The sequence below is a fragment of the Apteryx rowi genome, unplaced genomic scaffold, assembly GCF_003343035.1.
Source record: "Apteryx rowi isolate R43461 unplaced genomic scaffold, aptRow1 scaffold_88, whole genome shotgun sequence".
Lineage (NCBI taxonomy): Eukaryota > Metazoa > Chordata > Aves > Apterygiformes > Apterygidae > Apteryx > Apteryx rowi.
Window position 1 is genome coordinate 594,737 of NW_020451182.1, and position 19,052 is coordinate 613,788.

A 19,052-nucleotide genomic window follows, 5' to 3' on the forward strand; every position below is an offset into this window, starting at 1 on the left:
GGGGCAACGGCCGCCCCCAAACGGCCGGCGGCGGCTCGAGGGAAGCCGCGCCCGCAGCGCGCACCGCGGCCGGGACCCGAGGCCTGCGCTCGGCTCTGCTCCGACGGGCTTTCTGGAGCTCCAAAAACACGTGGAGCCTGCGAAAGTAACTCGCGGGGCTTCTGCAGTTTCCCGCCGAGCAGGAGCACAGCGATACTGCTGAAATAGCCGCGTTTTTATCCTGCTCCGTAGTGTGAAGACGAATGTAAACACTAGAGTTGTTTGGTAAACAGAGCTGAAACCATGAAAACTTCGTTATCTTTTTCAAGGGAGAGAGAATACAGCTCAGATGTAGCAAGTCATAGCTGGGAATTTGAATTTGGTGTGAAACAGATCTTTTTGGACCTGTTCTACGTGATTGAAAAAAATGAAATTTATGAAAAAATAATGGGAGGATTAAAATTGTAGTATTGGTGGTGTCTCTGGAGGGAGCGGGAGGAAGTACTGCTCTTATTAAAATACTTCAACATTTCCAGCTATGAGGAATCTTGCTGTTTTAAGGCCGAGCTTCCATGCCGGCTCTTGTGTTACCTGATAAACTGGGATTTGACTCAGCTTTAAACAAGATAAAGTTTTTGTTTATTTATTACAGTAATAACTTCATTTAGGATTTTCTTAAACACATTAAGCTTAAATAATAGAAGTCTTTTCCTGTGCTTTGGACTTAAGATGTGTTTATGTCCTGCTCTTTCACAGATTTATTTTGACTTAGATACTTAATTTCCTCAGGTTGGAGTTCTTTAAAATGAAAGCACTTAACGCTCTCTTTATCTTGTGTGGATGTGAAGATTAAATATATATATATATATATATATATATATATAATCTATTTAGAGGTCATCATAGTACCTGGCCTCTAGACAGCACCTGAGACAGGAAAGCAAGAACTTATTACGATTAGGTAATGATGTGTTTGGAAAGCCATGCAGATTTCAGGATAGGAAAATGGCTAATATTATTTCCCCTCTGCATGCCTAAAGGTCCACCTATCTAGAAAATAGGCTGCAAATATTTTGGGGTGTAATTAGACTCAGTTAAAACTTCTGGATGGCTATAGGAAAACTATGTGCAATTGAATCATGGTATGGCCACCACCCATCTTTGATTCCAGAGGGACTGGAGAGTAGTTTGAGGCTTTTCTTTCTTTATTTTGAATTGTAGCAAGAAAACTTTAAGTGCAATTCCTGGTTGGTTCTAGATGGATGCAAATGTGATGTGTGAAGTCTCACTTTCAGTTCCTCTGCTCTGACGGTCCTGTGGTGTAACTGATGGTTGAGAGTTACAAACCCTATTTCTGGAGACGACTCATTGGTCCAGGCTCACCTTTTTGTATAATTTATTTCTTGCCCTGTGAATCCTCTGCGTGTGAAGGGGGATTGTCTGTCTTCATTAGCCTTCCCATAATGCTGTTCTGCCTTTAAGAAGCTTTTGCTTAAGTGTTGATTCTTCAGGAAATCCAACTCATGTCATATATGAAAAATGGTGAAGTGGTGTTGGTGACTTATCAAATCTGAGGCAAATACAGCGACATGAACTTGGAATTTTTGAGTAAATAATCTCCAGAAACTATTATGTGGGTTTTTCATTGAACAAACTAATTTTCCCCCCCTCTGTATCACTACAATATGAGACTGTCAAAATTAAATGCATTGTGAACAGTCTTTCTGGTATACTTTTTCTTTTGAAAAAGATTCATTTCTCCATGACCTTTTCAGAAACTTGTATGAGGACACTTGTTTTCTAAAGGTATTTTTGCAGATTCTGTATGATGCTCAAGACTGCTGTAAAATACTCAGAAATAATTGCTTCTCCAGTAGCTATTCTCCAGTAGATTAATATAATTCCAGTGGTAAGATACAGGTAAAAAGTTATCGACTTTGATAGGATTTCACATTACTGTGTTTTCTTGCTGTCTTCAAATCATTTGCATTCTGCTCTTTTGTTTTGAAATGAATAATGTATGACTGGGGAACACAGAATACCTGGTTATTACAGCAGGCATTTTTTGATGAGCAATTGGAAAATGTGTGGGGGGGGAGAATTTATATTAAACACTAGACATTTTATTCAAAATTACTTTCTGCATAGACTCTTCCCCCCCTCCCCCTTGAACAGACAAGCTTTAGTCTATTTTGATGCCCTCCTCCCCTTTTCTTTTTCTTGCAAGGTAACTACCAGTAGCTGATTATTCTGCATATAGAGCATTGAAGACTTTTGGTTTTAGTTTAATAAGGAGAGTTTTAAGATTGAAATGAGGTAGAAGGGAAGACTAACCTATGCCAAATTGCAGCTCGGTTCTTACTGTGACGGTATCTCTAAACCGAAGGCGTTGTGGCCTACCAAGTGTTTCTTTTTGCCTGTCTGTTGATGCCTGTACTCGCCTCAGCTGTACCACTGGTCTATGCAATGACTGTAATCCAGTCCCTTTGCTTCTGTTTATTCATCTGTAACACAAGGATAGCTAATATTTCCTTGTTATGTTTGCAGTATGTCGTTGTACATGGGATAGCTATTTAACTTCCAAAATAATGGAAACAGAGGTTTTAATTTCTCTAGTGACTTAAATCACAGTAAATGCATTCCTTTTGGAATTAAGTTTAAAACAGGATGATTCTTTCATAACTCCTGTCAGGTCTTATGATGGTTATTTGGCAGAGAAATTGAAAGAACTTCCCTCTTATACTTTAGAACTAAAGAGAAATCTAATTTTGTAAAACTGCGTGCTGTTCTTTTAGCCCACAAGAAGATTACATAGTTATAAAGTTGTTATTAAACAATACAGTAGCAACTCCACCACCACCCTTCAAGAAAAAATGTTCTTTAGAAGCTTCCTTGGGGATTTATAATACCAAAGGACCTAGGGCAAGGCTTGTCACACTACTCATAAAATTAATGCAGTTTCTAGATACTCTCTATACTCTTCTACAAGATGATGTATATTCTGCTACTAGAAAACACGCTTAGAAATCTGCATGTTAAGTCTCTGGAAAAAATATTTCTGAGCAACCTTTGCTAATTATGACTGGAAGGATTTAAGGAACTGAACTAAGTGCAGACAAATAGTTAAAAACCACTGATAATATTCTGACAAATGTTCCTGCTGGCAGTCAGTTATCCAAAAAGATACATTCAAGGTCCAGTTCATATTTGCAGTAGAGCTCAAGTCACCACAAACTTTGTTTTGTGAGTGACAGTATATTGCTCCAAAATACTGCTTGAATAGCTCTGGAACCAAGAGGATCTGGCCAACCTCTAAAATCAAACAATTTCTTGTTTGATACCGTATAATACTCTAAGTATTATATTAATGCTTATAGTGATCTACAAGTAACTCTTCCATTGGCTAATATATTTGTGCTACTGCCTTTATGACAGTAAATGCAGCAAAATTAAAGTATTTTGATAAATCATTGGTATTCTAGTTACATTTCTGTTAGAGGAAAAAAAAAAGTGCGTGTTGTAATAGGATCTGGAGGGACAAGTTGTTTCTTACCAGCTCTTGGGGGTTCTTGATCACCTGTGCCTTCACAAACTGATCTTTCAGAACTAAGTTCTAAATGAATGGCAGGTAGGAGGGTGACAAACTTTCTGTGAGTCATTTCAGTGTATACAGTAGCCCATAAGCAACTATTGATCATGCAGTAGGAAATTTCTGTGCGTTCCTTCTTTATGTAATTGTGAAATCCTGATGTATAGCCTCTCCTCTAGCTGCTTGCAAAAGAAGATAGGAAGTTGTTGATATGTTGTGGGGTTTTTTTTGCCCTTTTCTCTGCAGTATATTTATTTAACTTGTTTGATCTTCATTGTGGAAACAAAAATCCAGATTACAGTAAAACTGCAGTATTTCAATGAAGTATTTATCTTGAAGAGCCACCAAAAATCTGTGTTATCACTCAAGACAGTATTTGAAATTCTTCAACAATTCTCTTCCATCAGTAGGAGCAGGCAGCAGTAATTGGCAAAAAATAATGTAAATAATAGAACAAATGCCTTACTTCTGTGTTTGTCGAATGCTGGCAAGGCCATTTTGATTTTTCTTTTTTTTCAATTGGAAAGTGCAGAATGGGTGTTCAAAAAAAAACACCAGTAAAACTGGAGATGGAGCGTAGTAGGAAGCTTAATACTTTCAGTATGCTTTTTGAGCTAGTGGAAAATACTGTTTATAAATCCAAAAAGAGTATTTTTCCCCAGCAATATGTGCAGATAGTACATATGATTAAGGTGTCATTATGACTTATAGTGAAAAATGACAGTTACTTCAAAATACTTTTATTTAAATAGCAGTGACTTTACTAACTCTATGAAATAAGGATGAGAGGGGAGCAGAATGCCACAGAGATTATATGGCACTATGAATAGTAACAAAAATCTAATACTGAATTGAACCATGATCAGATTTGTTGATGGTTAAAACTGTTATGTTTGGAAAAATAGTTAATGTTTTCATTGCTTAAGTTTTGAGGCAGAACTTTTCCATGTATCTGTGTATAAAACGGAACAATGGAATAGGAGGAGTAAAACTGTGTGAGATACTAGTAAGTAGTGTTTCATGAGTCCTGTGGCTCAGTGGCTTTAAAATTAACACATGACACAGTAGCATTCAATAGGGGTATGGGTAGCGCAAAACAAAGTACTATGTGAGATGTAAATCTGTAGGTGATTCAAAATGATTCTGAAGATTGCATTTTGTCTCTTAGCTTTCAGAATTAAGTCACCGAGATGAGAAAATAAAGGCTTAGTTATAGCACTGGCTGTGAACACTACCTTTGACACTAGGTGGATGTTTCTGCTGTATTCCCTGTCATACCAGGCTATCTTATACAGCTTTTGAGGAAAAGAAAGCCCAAAATATTCTCGGTGGTGTTGCCACATTCACATGAAAGAAGAAAAGTAGCAGATGCAACTGGTGAATAGCTTTCAGGAAACTGGAGTAAGGTTTTTTAATATAGATGCTTAAAACAGGAGAATTAGGAGTTTTGGGGGGTTTTTTATAAATCTTACAGATTGCAAATCATAATTACTTAAAAATGTAGAATTTGACCATTGATATATATCCTGTTTTTTCCTGTTGGTAAAATATCTACTCCTACTCTAGAGGTAGTGAACTGCCACCAGAGCTTCCCTAGGCTTTCTAAGTGCTGCAATTGTATTGTATTTTCCTAGAAATTGATCTGAAGAATTAACAATGATTTGTAAGCCAGTAGAAATAAGGGTTTATATAACTCACTTCTTCGGTTAGCTACAGGTTAATTGGTATCTGCTGCTTAAGATGATTTTAACTCTTGCAGCCATTTGTAATTTGACTGGTGTTCCTGCCATGCTAACTATCAAGTATAAACCAGTCTTTGAATGGTACAACTACTCTAAAACTGCAGTCACTTTCATGTATCTTGTTGTTTTGTGGAGGATAGAAAAGATGCAAGTAAGAAAAGTTAGTGGTACTGGGAAAAGGGAAATGGTCTCTCTAGCACAGTGAGACAAGTCCAGCATAAACTAAAGAGGCAGTTCTTTCACTTTTTAGGTATTCTTTCTAAAAATGAAAATTATGTCATGGTGGACCAATAATCATCTTCTAGTGACTGATGAAAAATATTAGAATAGCTTCCACTACTTTAATACAGCATAAATTAAACACTGATTGGGGCATGGAGGACTTCACTTTTTGTCTCTTAGGTTTCTGTTGCCTCCAGTGAGGCAGATGCCAGGACCCCTACTTGTATCCTGGCTGCAGTACACAGGTGCTTAGACAGTGTTTACTTGCAGGTGCGTTATGCTTAGTCATTAAGTGTGGTTTTAGATGTTAAAAGGAATAGGTATTTGACAGTTTCATCTATGATGCTAAGAAGTTTGTAAAAGCACTTACCTTGCTAGAAGTTTTCTTTATTGTGATGGTCTGCTGAAAATACTCCCCTGTGGTGACTAAAAACTGGCACTTGTACTTACAGCTGGCTTCAGCAGTTTGTATATTCCTCTTCCCCTTTACTCTTCAGTTTTGTTTTTTTGGAGTTCCTTGTGTACCTACACTCCAGGACACTAGGATGTTTCCCAGAATGGACTATGTGTCCCATGTAATAATGTGTTCTTGTTGCATGTGTTTGACTTATCCAGAATGATTCCTCACAGTTGTTTGGCTTTGTATAAAAATTTCTTTTTGTTTTGTTGTTTTATAGGAATCTCCAGAAATTAAGTCTCTTTGGGGATATAAGCATTCTGCAGCAACATGGAAGTATATCAAATACATACCTCGGCAAGGTTGACCCTGATGGCAAAAAAATTAAGCAGTAAGTTCTGTTTGTAAATTATCAAAACATTAAAATAATAAAAACAAATAATAGAACAGTTTTTCATTTCTGAGATACTTGACTAAGAAAGCTTCAAGTCTTTTAATAGGATGAGAATATAAATTCTTAAGTTGAATTTTTTTTTGTTTTTTTCTATTTTTTGTTCCTAGTATTTAAATGAAGTATTCTGGTTTTGTGGCTTTTTTTTCTTCCCTGCAGGGTGAGAATCCTTTCTTTCCTGTTTTCACTGTGTTCTAGAAACAATATTATGTTAATGGCAGTGAGGGAAGAGGGAGGAACAGAGACTTGTTAGCAGTATCTCTATTACTGTTATTCTCAGAGTACATGAAGAAATTAGAAAAGGAAGTCATCTGATGTGTTTCACAAGTATACACAGGACAACAGAATATTGAGGAAATGCAGCAAGTAGACTTGAAAAAAGACAAATACAAACATTATTTTGAGTTGTATCTCAAAACTAGGCTACGTATTTGCAGAATTCCTTGGAAATCTTAGTTCTCACTGCACTTGTTTAGTTCAGAGGTGTATTTTAGCTTGCTGTAATTAAACTACAGTGCAGTCTTTGAATGATTATAATCAGAATACCTAGTTCTTGATTTTTGGAAATGATCAAATACAATTTTAAAAGCTACTGATGTCTAGAGTAAATTACAGCAGAGGAGTGATGCTAAGTTAACTAGTTCAGCAGTTCTGCTAAAGCTTTCTGTAGAGATAAAACCTAAGTACCATCATTTTAATCTGTCAGCTTAAAAATCTTTCTCCCAGTAGTTTGGGAGTGGAATAAATACAGCTTCTCTAGAGGCTGTACTTTACTGTGTTTTTAGTAGTTTTAGGATTAGCCTACATATTTTATCAGGTCAGTGTGTGTATGTGAACACAAACTGTCAAATTAATTATTTGATCCTGACTTAAATTGCAAAACAATGCAAATACAGATATGTATCACATACTGTGTCTTTGTTATCCTATTACGTTTATAATGCAGAAATTAGAGCAATTTGAGATTCTGCCTAACATATGTACTGTGGTGCTGTGTGTGGGTAAAAGATAGCAGATTGATAAAAGCTCCTTCCTCAGTATTCTTTGTGGAAAATGTAAAAAATGTATAACCATATCATTGCCAAGGGGCTTAGAGAACCATCTAAGCAGCCGTTTAGTCAGCTGAGTACTCAGTTAAACACTTCTTCAAGCAAATAACAAAAAATATTATGCATACTTCAGAGCCATAAGCCATTGAAAACTCATTAATTATCTATGTGAAACACTAACTTCAAGTTAGATATTGACCTTTGCACATACTGGAATGAGCAAATAAATGCTACCTCTTTTGTTTGTTTTTGCTAGAATAAAGCAGTGTGTTTGGGACCTGCTAGTTCTTTTTTAAGTTAAAGAAAAGCTAACAGTGAAAACATCATCTGCACTAGTAGCACATACTTCAGGAAGTAAATCTTTATGGCTTCTTAGTCTTGTCTCTTGCACTTGGGTGTTTGGATCAGTTAAAATACCAAACATGGATACTGCTAACTAACACTGAAAGATGCTGAGCAACTTACAGAGACAGTGTGCTATTGATAGTTGAAGATTTTTGGAACCGGTATGGTAGTAAACTTTACTAGTTGCTCCATGAGCTTCCTCCAGTTAAAGCAGTAAGGGAAGAAAACATGGCACTACCTTAAATCCACAGCATTGAGCTGGGTCCAGCAGACCATGGGTGAAACCTCAGTTAGCACTGAACAGTTAGTATGCCCCATCAAGTAAAGGCTAAGAATTGCTCTGGGAAAGGGGAGGCCTTGAACCGTATTTTCAGAATCATATTTTTGCAGTGATCAGCATGTACAATGCATGGATTTTGTAATGCTTATTCTTTTTCAGTTTTGTGTGAGTGTCTCTGGTTATTTTCTAAAATTCTTTTTACGACTTAGTTCATTACTGTGTGGAAGCTCAGCATAAACAGTACATTTGTCTTGAGTTGAATAAAGAGTAGTCATTTAAAAACTTTGCTTTCTGAAATCTGTTTTTTGTGATTGATCTGTGTGGTTCAGATTGGTTTCCAAAAGAACTAGTTTAGCCTCTGTTACTGAACAAAACACTTTGATTGATAGTCTTTAATTAAACAAATGGGCACCATATGGACCTTGGTAATGTGTTTGCTTCCTGTCCAGGCCCATCAATGCGTTTCAGTACTGGTAGGACTGTTTTCTGGGCTTAAACAGTAATTCAGCCTGTCTAGTCAGGCTTTGGTCTGTCTTCTGACTCTGAAAATAGTGTCATTTGGTTTGTTATTTGCAAAAGTAGTATAGTTCTTTTTTTCTTTTTTTTAATAGTTTCCTCTTGTATGGTCATTGGTAGGCTTCAGGTTGATGGTGAGCATCTCAAAACGTAACTGCTTTCTGTTTGCAGGGAGCAAAGAGAACTAATTACTTTTGCTGAACAGTCACTGGGTTAAATTTTATTTTCTTGCATGTGTTGAGCTTAGCTTATGTTTTGTGTTATATTTACTAAAGCAAACAAAACTGTAAAGTTTTGTAAATGAGCTTTAAGATGATCATGTATAAGTTAGGATGGATGCTGCACTACATGCTAGGAGTGGAAATAATAGTTAGTATGATAATAAAATAGGTGCTAATTCCAAGAATTCACTTCATGTGTCTAAAGTTTAGAGCACACTTCAAACTGTTCTTGTAAACTCCAACTAGGTGCAGCCTGTTCATGTAAATAGGACGTGCATAAGTTTTTGTACAAGAGGAAAAAAGCCCTTAGGATATTTAAAAAATTTATTTGAAATCTGTTGAAATTAATAGCCCATGGTTGATATTCTGCTTCCTTTCTGGCCTTTTACTAACCTATAAAGCAGGTATTTAAAACAATCCAAGAGTGATCTTTGTTAGATGTTCTATATTGACACATTTGATATCTTTTTATTAAATTGGTGAAGAACGGAGGAAAGGTGGCTAGAAGGTTTTCATAGGACTTATGGACTGGTAGACTACCAGCACAAATGTAACTACTTGCGTAAATACTTCAGTGCTAGCACTAAAAAGTTAAGGTAGATAGCATTAAATTTATCTGCAGTATCTCTTTTAAAAAAATAATAGTTTTTTAGCATGATTCTCACTTACAGAACTGTACAGCTGTAGTTATTTTTATTGCATGTTTCTTTTCATTGTTAAATTGTGTAAATAATAGAGCAATAATGTTTTAAGCTTAGATGTTTTAAGTTGCATCAGAAGCACGTTTTTAAATAGATTTTTAGTACAATGAGGTATAGATGGTAGTATTCTACTAAACATTTGCATCTCAGAATTATTTTGTCATCTCTTCAGTAGTTCTGTAAAATATTACATGCTCTGTTAAGATTGACTGCTTGGAATATTCCCAAATAAAGTATACCATTGCTGCAACTGTTAGTGTCTTTCATAGATATGTATGATGGGGGGGGGGAGTCTTTGTGTTTGTTGTGGAAGAAATTAGAGAGGTTCCCATGGTAGAAATTTTCTCTTTGGGAGGTCATCAGAGGATCTGCCTCTAATTTAAGCGTTGGCAGAAATAATTCTGAAACAAACTGACAAAATTAAATGACATATTGGATCAAACAGCACTCATTGGAATTCTAAAAGAATTTAGGAATAAAATAGCAGAACTACTTTATCTGTGACTCTTAACCTGTTGTTTAAAACCCTGTTTAATTTGTCACAGCTGCAACATCCCAGTCCTTAATTAATAAAAAAATCTTAAGGAAAGATCTGGAAGAACTATAGACTTTAAGTCTGATGACTAGACTAGGCAAAACAGTAGAAAATATTCTTCGGCATATAATAAATGAGTGCATAAATACAATAACCATACCAACTCTTATAAAGAAAAGTCATGCCTTGCAAACCTAGTGAATTCCTGGGAAAAGGAAGAGCACGTGTGCAAACAAAGCAGAGGGTGAATAAGGATTGAATTGTTAACTTTCTTGAAAGAAAAAAACTATAGGACATCAAAGGGTTCTGAGCAAGCTAGAAGAGGTGGCATTGCACTCCAGGGTTCCTTATTACAGGATGTGTTGGCTGCTAAAAGCTTATGGGGCTCAAAGATGAGACTGGACAAGTTCACAGAAGTGAGGTCCCATTGAGGGTTACTAAATACATAAAGCCACCTCTGATTCAGGACATCTTGAGTTTGCAAATTTTTGAAAACGGGTAGAAATCTTTGAGAAGTATCACTGTGTGCTTCCCGTGTTCCATCACTCTTCCTAAGGCTTTCATGTTTCTCTGCTGTCAATCAGGATATTGGGCTAAACAGGCCTTTAATTTTGTCTGGATGCTGTCTTGATTAAAGATATGTGGATAAAAATAATGACTTTATAAAATTGTTTTGAGCTTAGTTAGATGTGTAATATATGCAGATATTCATAACAACAAAGGAAAAAATGTTCTGTGCAAAAGGCTATCTGATCTGGGGCATGGGGATTTGTGTTAATTTTGTACTGTAAGCGTTTACATCATATTTCTTGAAGTTTGAGGGAACTGTTGCAGCCTGGCTCAGTTGCTTCCCCTAAATGATGAACTTCCCTTCTGGCTGGCCAGGGTTTGAGATTCAACTCTCATCTGTACATGCATCCTAGAATGTATATGCTCAAAGAATGCTTGTCACTTGGGCCGGAGGACTCTTTTGTCCCTTAGCAGCTGTGGAATGAAGACTGAGAAGAATTTCTTTAGAGGAGACTTGTGGAGTTTGACTCTACTGCTAGAACTTGATATTCAAATTCTTACCTTAAAATATTATTGTTGCCTTTTTAAATTAAATACATAACTCCAAAGAACTTTCATTAGAAAAATTGAGGGGTGTAGGAGAGGTGGGATGCATCACAATAAGTGCATAGTAATCATACTATACAATAAACGGTTTCATCTATCACTGATATTTGAGATTGAAATTTTACCAGGTCCAAGCTGTTGTGGTATAACTTGAAGCTGTTGACACTTGAAAACCCAATCAGATGTGCATTCAGGATTATTTCAAGAATCTTCTTGTTATGTGTTTGTTCTTTATCATTTAATGAGCAAAATCAAGCACCTAGTTTCAGATCATTCTGACTTAGCTTCAAAACCAAGTTTCTCCAACTTTTCAGTGAAAACAGCTTTCTTGTCAAACTGAATTTGCAGTCCTAGAGAAGTTAAGCAAATATGAAAAACTGTTTTTAAAAATAAGAACTGTGTTTTAAAAGGTTTTTATATTTGCATAACCTTAAAATGTGTGTGGGAGGGTGTTAAAATGCATGCTGGGAAACATGAAATGAAGGATGAGAAGGTGCCACTGTTTTCAAAAGACAAAGTACATAGTTTTTTTCAAGTTAGTTTACAATTTTAACCCTTTAAGTACAGTGAAGGTTAAATCACTAATGGGAGGTCTGCAGAGTCAGTCTCTAAAATCTGTAGTTCACAAGAACCCTAATAATAGCACCTTCCTGCAGAATAAGGTCATAAATGAAAGAAGAATAATTCTTGAGTAAAAAATAGTCTTACCAATGGCATACCAATCTAAACCATACTTAATAGGATCATCGTCTGTTTTGTTTTTTGCTTGCAGAATACAACAGCTGTTTGAAGAGATATTAGGCAATAGCAGGCAATTGAAATGGCTGTCTTGTGGGTTTATGCTACAAATAGTAACTCCCACATCATTGTCCTCCTTATCAAACCCCATAGCCAACACCATGGAACATCTGAGCTTATTGGACAACCACATCCCTGGTAATACCACTCTTATCACTGCGGTTGAATTGGAGCGCTTTGTGAATCTGCGTTCACTCGCTTTGGATTTCTGTGATTTTACAGCTGAAATGGCAAGAGTCCTGGCTGATAGCAACCATGTGCCTTTGCATCGACTGTCTCTTCTGGTCCACAGTGTTTCCATAATGCACAAGTCCTTGGACAGTATGCCAGAAGATGAGAACTGGAAGGCGTTGACACGCAACAGCACTAATCTTCGGGTCTATATAATGGCTTTTGATGTCAAGAGTGATGATATGTTAAGGATTCTTAAGCCCAGTATCCCCCTAGAGAGGATTCACTTTGACAGCTACATCACTTGTGTTTCAGGGGCTGTTGTTGATCTCATATCCAGGCAGTATGACAAGTTCCTCACTCATTTTATACTAATGAACGATGTGATAGATATGTCTGGCTTCCCAGATCTTAGTGACAACCGGAATGAAGATCCACTTGTCTTATTAGCCTGGAGGTGCACAAGACTCTCTCTTCTAGCTGTTCATGGTAGGTAATGCATTGCACGGGCATAGTATGTGACTTTGAAATAATTTTAACACTCTAGCCTTTCTAGTCATAGTGTTTTAGTGAGAGTGGTGTTCAAAAGTGTGCTGGACAGTTGCTGTATAAGCCATTGTATCTTATACTAGTATTATCATGTCTGAAAATATTAATGCTTATTGTGTATGTTCTGTATATACTTGTAGTTTACTGACTTTCTATGAGAAGTCTCATAGGATTTTATTAGATTGCTTACAGAATGGAAGATAACTAAGTGTTCCAAGAGGCTTAGCCTGAAAGTGGTATGCACTGTTTCAGTTGCACCAAGTGGCTGGGTATGAGAACATGAACACTGATAACGTTTGCTGTTTTACCATGAGTTCATATGCTGTTAGGATGAGATGATTGTGCTTCCTGTTTGTGAATGATACAGGTTAAATCCCCAAGGCTGAGGGAAGGAAGTCTATTACCAGTTTGGTAATACTTTGCTGGCAGATGAAGGCAGTGAACAGAATTTGAGACTTTTCTACTTTAAGAGTGAAAAAAATATAATGTGGAGGAGATTGCCTTGCTGAGTGCATTGGTTTCACTAGTAATACCACAGCTAGGTTTATACCACCTATCTGTTGCATATATAATTTCAAATCAAAAAAGTTTGCACGTTTACATTCAGCTTTGTAACAAGTACAGTAATGGCTAGAAGTTACAATCATTTGGCAAATTTAAGGCAAATAACCAGTGTTATAACCAATTTTATAAAATGATGTAAATGTGGTCTATATAAAATATGTTTTTTAGCAGTTTTTCTTCAACGTTTGGATAAAAGTTTGAGGGCTTGATATATATGTGTGTGTGTATATATATTTTTTTAATTAGATGTTATCTTAAATTACCCTCCTACTGCAGGAAAGTCATCTAAGATACTATCTCAGCTTAAAAATCTGAACATAAGCTAGTGTCATCGTTGTCTAATATCAGTGCATGTCTATTTGGTAGAACATACTACTCTGTGCAGTGCATTTGGAAAGCAAACACCTTCTACAATTCTGTGCAGCAATTCATTGTTACTGGATCTTCTTTCTTTGGAGCGATATATTAGCTACCTCAGAGAGAGAATGGCCACATACTAGCCTTACTCTGATACTGGAATTCATATTCTTTTCCCCTCTTTATAGCAGAAGCTATTTATAAATACCTCCTCATCTTTGTTTAGCTATTAATAGGGGAATTCATATTCTTTTCCCCTCTTTATAGCAGAAGCTATTTATAAATACCTCCTCATCTTTGTTTAGCTATTAATAGGGCTTCTTGAGCATTGTAGCATAAGCATATTTTTTCTAGTAGTAACCATGAGGAAAAATATGGTTAGGAAGAAAAATCTAGAATGTTGTGATGCTTCAGTACAGTAACTTATCCTCACACTTGTATTTTCTGCGGTTTGCCAAATAATGAACTTTGGTGCTACTGGTTAAGTTTTTTATGACTCTATCAAGCTTCCTTCAGAAGCTTTTTCAGATTTTTTTCAGAAAAATAAAAAGCTATGTATGTCTTTGAGGAGCTGTAATTGGTTTTATTTGCAACTGCTCAGGTTTATTTTTTCTGTCTTTAGACAAGAAGCTGCTATATTCTTTATTTTCCAGGGCCTTTGGTTTTCCTCCTTTCGGTGCTTTTAGTTTGCTTTGAGAAAGGCTTAGAGCTACATATAGCATTGGCTGCCACTTGTCACTGGTCAAAAGAGGAGGAGAAAGCACAACCTAAAAATACGTTTCATTGAATGCCTCAAGACTTTATTCTGTTGTTAGTGGGAAGTATCATCAATTCCAACAAGGTAGCATCTTCAGGAACGAAGGAAAGCCTAGTGAAGGGTTTTAAATGCTTCCTGCAGAATGAAGGAAGTGTGTGAAGAGTGTGGTTTTTTGGGAGGGGATGGGAGAGAGTAGGGTAGTAGCAGAGTGGGACAATCTGGCATACAAATAAAAAGCCAGCTCATCCTGAGGGACTAAAGCTCTTTTTTTTTTTTTCCTTGAGGAAAAGACCACTTCCTCTGGAGTTTCAGGATTTTTGTGGTGTTGTAAACATAGTGTTATGTGTGAGACCTTCAGTTTCATTCTGTCCTCAAGCAAAACTAAAGTTGAAATTTGTACTGCCAAGGAGAACAAATTACAGTGCTGCCCATGGTATTGTTCAGTGATGTTTGTGGTGAAAGGATCACTTCCCTGTTATTTCTGAAACATTTCAACTGATCAAGGGCTCTTTAGCTGCTAGAAAGTTACTGAGAAACCTCAAGTAAAACTTTTGAAAGGAGAGTGAATTTACAAGCAGATAAACTTGAAAATAACACGGTTGTCCCAGAGAACATAGGGTCTCCGAAAGCCATGTGTCCGAACCACAAGGATGGCAGGGGGAACGTAGCTGTAGTTGTTTTTCCCTTTTATTCTTGCACTAACTCTAAAGGATTTCTTTAAGTTCCTTGTACAGTCAAGATAACTGGAAGGTGTTGTGAGTTCCTTCAAATCCTCGTAGGAATATAATTGGTACAGGCTGAATTTTCCTGTGGGTGTAACAACCTATTAGAGGTGAAGAATCAGCAGATGAGAATTGCAGGAGTTAACACATTCCTAATATCTGATATATTAGAAATGAGCCGTGGAGATGTGTGCAAGCTTCTTTGAGCAACACATTTACAGGAAAAACAGAGACATCTCCTTTAAACAGTAGGAGACACAATGAGAATTTCTCTTTTCTTTAATCTATTACTTTAGCTAACCTGAAATTCCTTCTCCATTTTTGCATTAGATGTCTTACTCTACATCATAACATGTCAAGATAGGGTAATTGCGTTGTTGAAGGTCAAACCACAGTTAGTTTTTATTCCTCAGCAGCTTAACTTTCCCAGTTTAAATACTATGCAGGCTGCAACTTAGAATCCATGTGGCCATGTCACCAAGAGGCTTAGCACCTGTGAGAGTAATAATGAAGGCAAAAATGAGTCTTTCCTTTTGCAATGGAAGGACTAATTTGGCAGAGCTCCAAAAAAGGGAATTTCTCAGCTGGTTTGTGTTTGGCATCTGAATAAGGAGGAACTCAGCATTTGCCTTAGCCAACATACAGAAAACTAGCAGGTAGCTGGGGAATAGGTGTTTCTAAACAGGGAAGCTAGTATACTCTCATGGGAAGAGAGGGAAGCTTTATAATTATGTTTAATTTCAGACGTAATAACAAGGTCTATATAATTTTTTTTTTTTAATATCAGTGTGACTTAATTCCTGGAGAGGCTTCTGATTTTTAATGCAATGGAAGGAAGCTTCAGGATTTTTTTCTCGTGCCAGCACAATTTTAAATCAGTCCTTTTATGCGTTGACTTAATGGATTGCTAACTTATTTTCATTCTACCTATTTATGCTACTAAGTAGATTGTAGGAGGTCTGAAATTGTAGATAAAACTTCATTTGAAGTCCACTTTTCTACAAATGGTGAAAATTTTGATCTAGAAAAACTTGATAAAACTACCTGAAATATTTTGATCCTCTTTACTCAAGGAAACGTAAAATGTGGCTTAATTACTTGAAGTGGGGGGTGGAACTTTGCTGCAGGGGAATTCTGCCAGATCAAAGATGACAAGACGAGCTGGGAAAGGTGCTGAGGTGCTCTGGTATTAAATACTTCGTAAAATGCCTTGCAACAAAATGATGGAGCAACATTTTTTTTTTTTCCCTAGGTTACACAGTTTGGGCTCATAATCTCATTGCAATTGCTCGTCTTCGTGGCTCTGATCTGAAAGTTCTTGAAGTCACAGAAGAAAGCATTGATTTTGACCAAGGAGAACTGGCTGATCAGGATGTGGATCCAGTACATAATCTCATTGAGCAAGTATCCCTTGGATTGGGTCGACCTTGGCATGCAGTCATGGACATAGAATTGCTCAGTGTCTTCACTGAGCCAACCCGTCATTTTTACAGAGAGATGCAAAGCTTCAGTGAAGGCATTTAGCTCTTTATTTACAATTCCTGTGGTTACATATGCAAGTAGGGTCCTATTATGTTTTTTCAGTAGCGTGAATTAACCCCTTTTGTGCTGTGTTTAATCAGTATTAGCTATATAGAATTATATATGTGTATTCTACTTCTTGATCAAAGAACGTAGTCGGGTATTGGTTTAGAAGCTGAAAGTGGCAGTGTTTAGGGTTTTCACGGTTAATGGACTTGTCTACCAAACCTTATAGATATACAGCCAAAGGCTGTCTGAGGTTGCCGGCTAACTTTATTTTTATTGAGTAACTGCATTTACTATTATATCGGAGATCTGTGCTCAGGAGCCAACTCTTTTTAATATCCATAGCCCAGTGGATTTGTATGCAGTCTTTGTTTGCTTTATCTGGTAGCATGCTACTTGATAGGCTTAACAGGAAGAGAAGACTATCCAGGGCTGTTCATTGTTAAGACTTTCACTTTGCTTTATTTCACATGCAGATTCTGAAGCGTGACTTACTACCATTCGCAATTTTTCTTAGCTGTTAAGCAGTGGTGTGAAACACTGGCTTTTCAGGTACTTGCACTTGCAGATTGACTCTGTAAGCTGTAGTCTTTCTGATTTTTTTGTAAACTCATTCTAGCTTATTCTCATGTTCTGCCATCTTCCTTAAAAGTTAGCTTTGGGCCCAGGTTTAAAAGAATAAACAAGAATATGCACTCCGATGAGGTAAAAACATAACAGTGAAGATTTCAATATAAAGGTATACACCTGCAAACAAACATTAGTCGTGAAATCCCTAGCAACCAAGTCACTGGATTTTCTCTGTCAGCGCCTGTGTCAGCTGCCAAAGAATAGATTAAAAACGAAGAAGTGCCCACATGCTGGCAGGGGCAGGCCAACTTTTGGCCAGCCAGATACTGCTAGATTGTAATATATAAGGTCGAATTTCGACCTGTGGTACACAGCTGTGCTGTGGCTCAGTCAGCAACCTCAGAACTCTTAAACAAACATGCACCTGTTTCACTGTGAATAGTGAATGTAAAGGAAGGAAAGGAAGCAAATACAAAGCTTGTTCTATCACAGGTATGAGCTGCTATGATGCATGAAGAACATTCCATGAAGTATGTTTTAAAATCTTGTTATATCTGAGAGGCTTTAAAAGCCGATTTAACTGTTTCAGGGCAACCGCGGTACAGACGTGGTCTCTGTGAGACTTCCACCTGACCCCAGTTTTAAGTGGTACGAATGTTGTGCATTTAATGTTTAAAGGACAGTCTGCAATAATAAAGTAAGTGGCCAACGTGGGTGCCCAGCAGTGCTGAGACCTGGCTGCTATATTGTAAGCTTTGGAAAACACAATTTATGCAACAGATGTCCAGATATGATTCTATTTATGGAAAAGTTTATATGTGTTTTACAAATGGTTTTACCATCTTATATTAAAATGACCTTTTGACAGGTGTGCGCTGTTTTGTCTCCAGTGAGCACATACCATGCGGATTTTATATGTACATCAGTAGAGTGAATCCACTGGCACAGTGTGTGTATATGCCAGATGTGGTGAGATTTTATCTTATAAATGTGATCAGATTTAAAAAAAAAAAAAAAATCCTGACAGAAAATGTAAGGAAACCAGCTGAATGTTTGAATTGATGACTGATGTTGTATGGTTTATGTTAAATGTATATTCTTTTAATCAATGAATAAAGCATTAAAAATTGATCACTGTATAAAATATTTTATTGTATCAGCATGAGGATTTTTAGAATTAAACTGCAACAGTCATTCATAAGCTGTATATAACTTGGTAGCTCCCGTTGTGCTTAGGTCAACAAAATTTAGAGTCTAAAATAAGTCATACAGTAAAATTTTCTTATTTGACTGATACTTTTGTCAAAATTTTTGAGGTGGAGGGAGGAAGGGGAAGGATGCTTTGCTAAAGATCAGATGATCAGACCAGTTAGCGCAAACAGTATATCATGATATGACTTATTAGACTGATACAGTAAATTGTGGACTGTAGAACATAGAAGACTATTTTTTGAGAAATTCCTGCATCCATTGCAATTGCTTCAATCAAACTCTGATGTGCTCTAGAAAAATGTGTAGTACTCTTTTTGATGTCCCACTATTAAATAGATTATGAATACCCACAATGCTTCAGTTTGGCATTTTATCTGTACTCAGAGTACGTAACTGTGTATTCTGAATGAAAACTGCAGATGTCTGGTAATCTGTGGAAGAGCTGCCATGGCCTGCAGTGGCTGACTGTGCTGCGAGACTCGTTGGAGTGGCTGTTCTGTGTGCGCGTGCCAAGCACATTTGATTTGGGCTTCTGAATTTCATTTTACGGTAGTCGTAGCCACTACAAGAATTGCATTGCTTGTGTAAGGAATCTCCTCGATCTTCTAGACTGGGCAAGCAAGATCATTTAACAACTTATATTGAGAAGAAAGAGGCTTATGGTGTGGGTAATAAAGATGAG

General features: G+C 36.9%; 1 protein-coding gene across 1 annotated transcript in view; it reads left to right on the forward strand.

Annotated features, from left to right (window-relative positions):
* The window catches only part of FBXO33 (F-box protein 33), a 23,548-nt gene extending 4,828 nt beyond the window's left edge, over positions 1-18,720 (forward strand). Inside the window, exons 3-5 of the mRNA XM_026090831.1 lie at positions 6,210-6,320; positions 11,916-12,601; positions 16,314-18,720. Of these exons, the coding sequence (XP_025946616.1) occupies positions 6,210-6,320; positions 11,916-12,601; positions 16,314-16,585 (1,069 nt within the window). The 3' untranslated portion in view covers positions 16,586-18,720. The remainder of the gene's footprint in view (positions 1-6,209; positions 6,321-11,915; positions 12,602-16,313) is intronic.
* Positions 18,721-19,052: the final 332 nt, after the last annotated feature.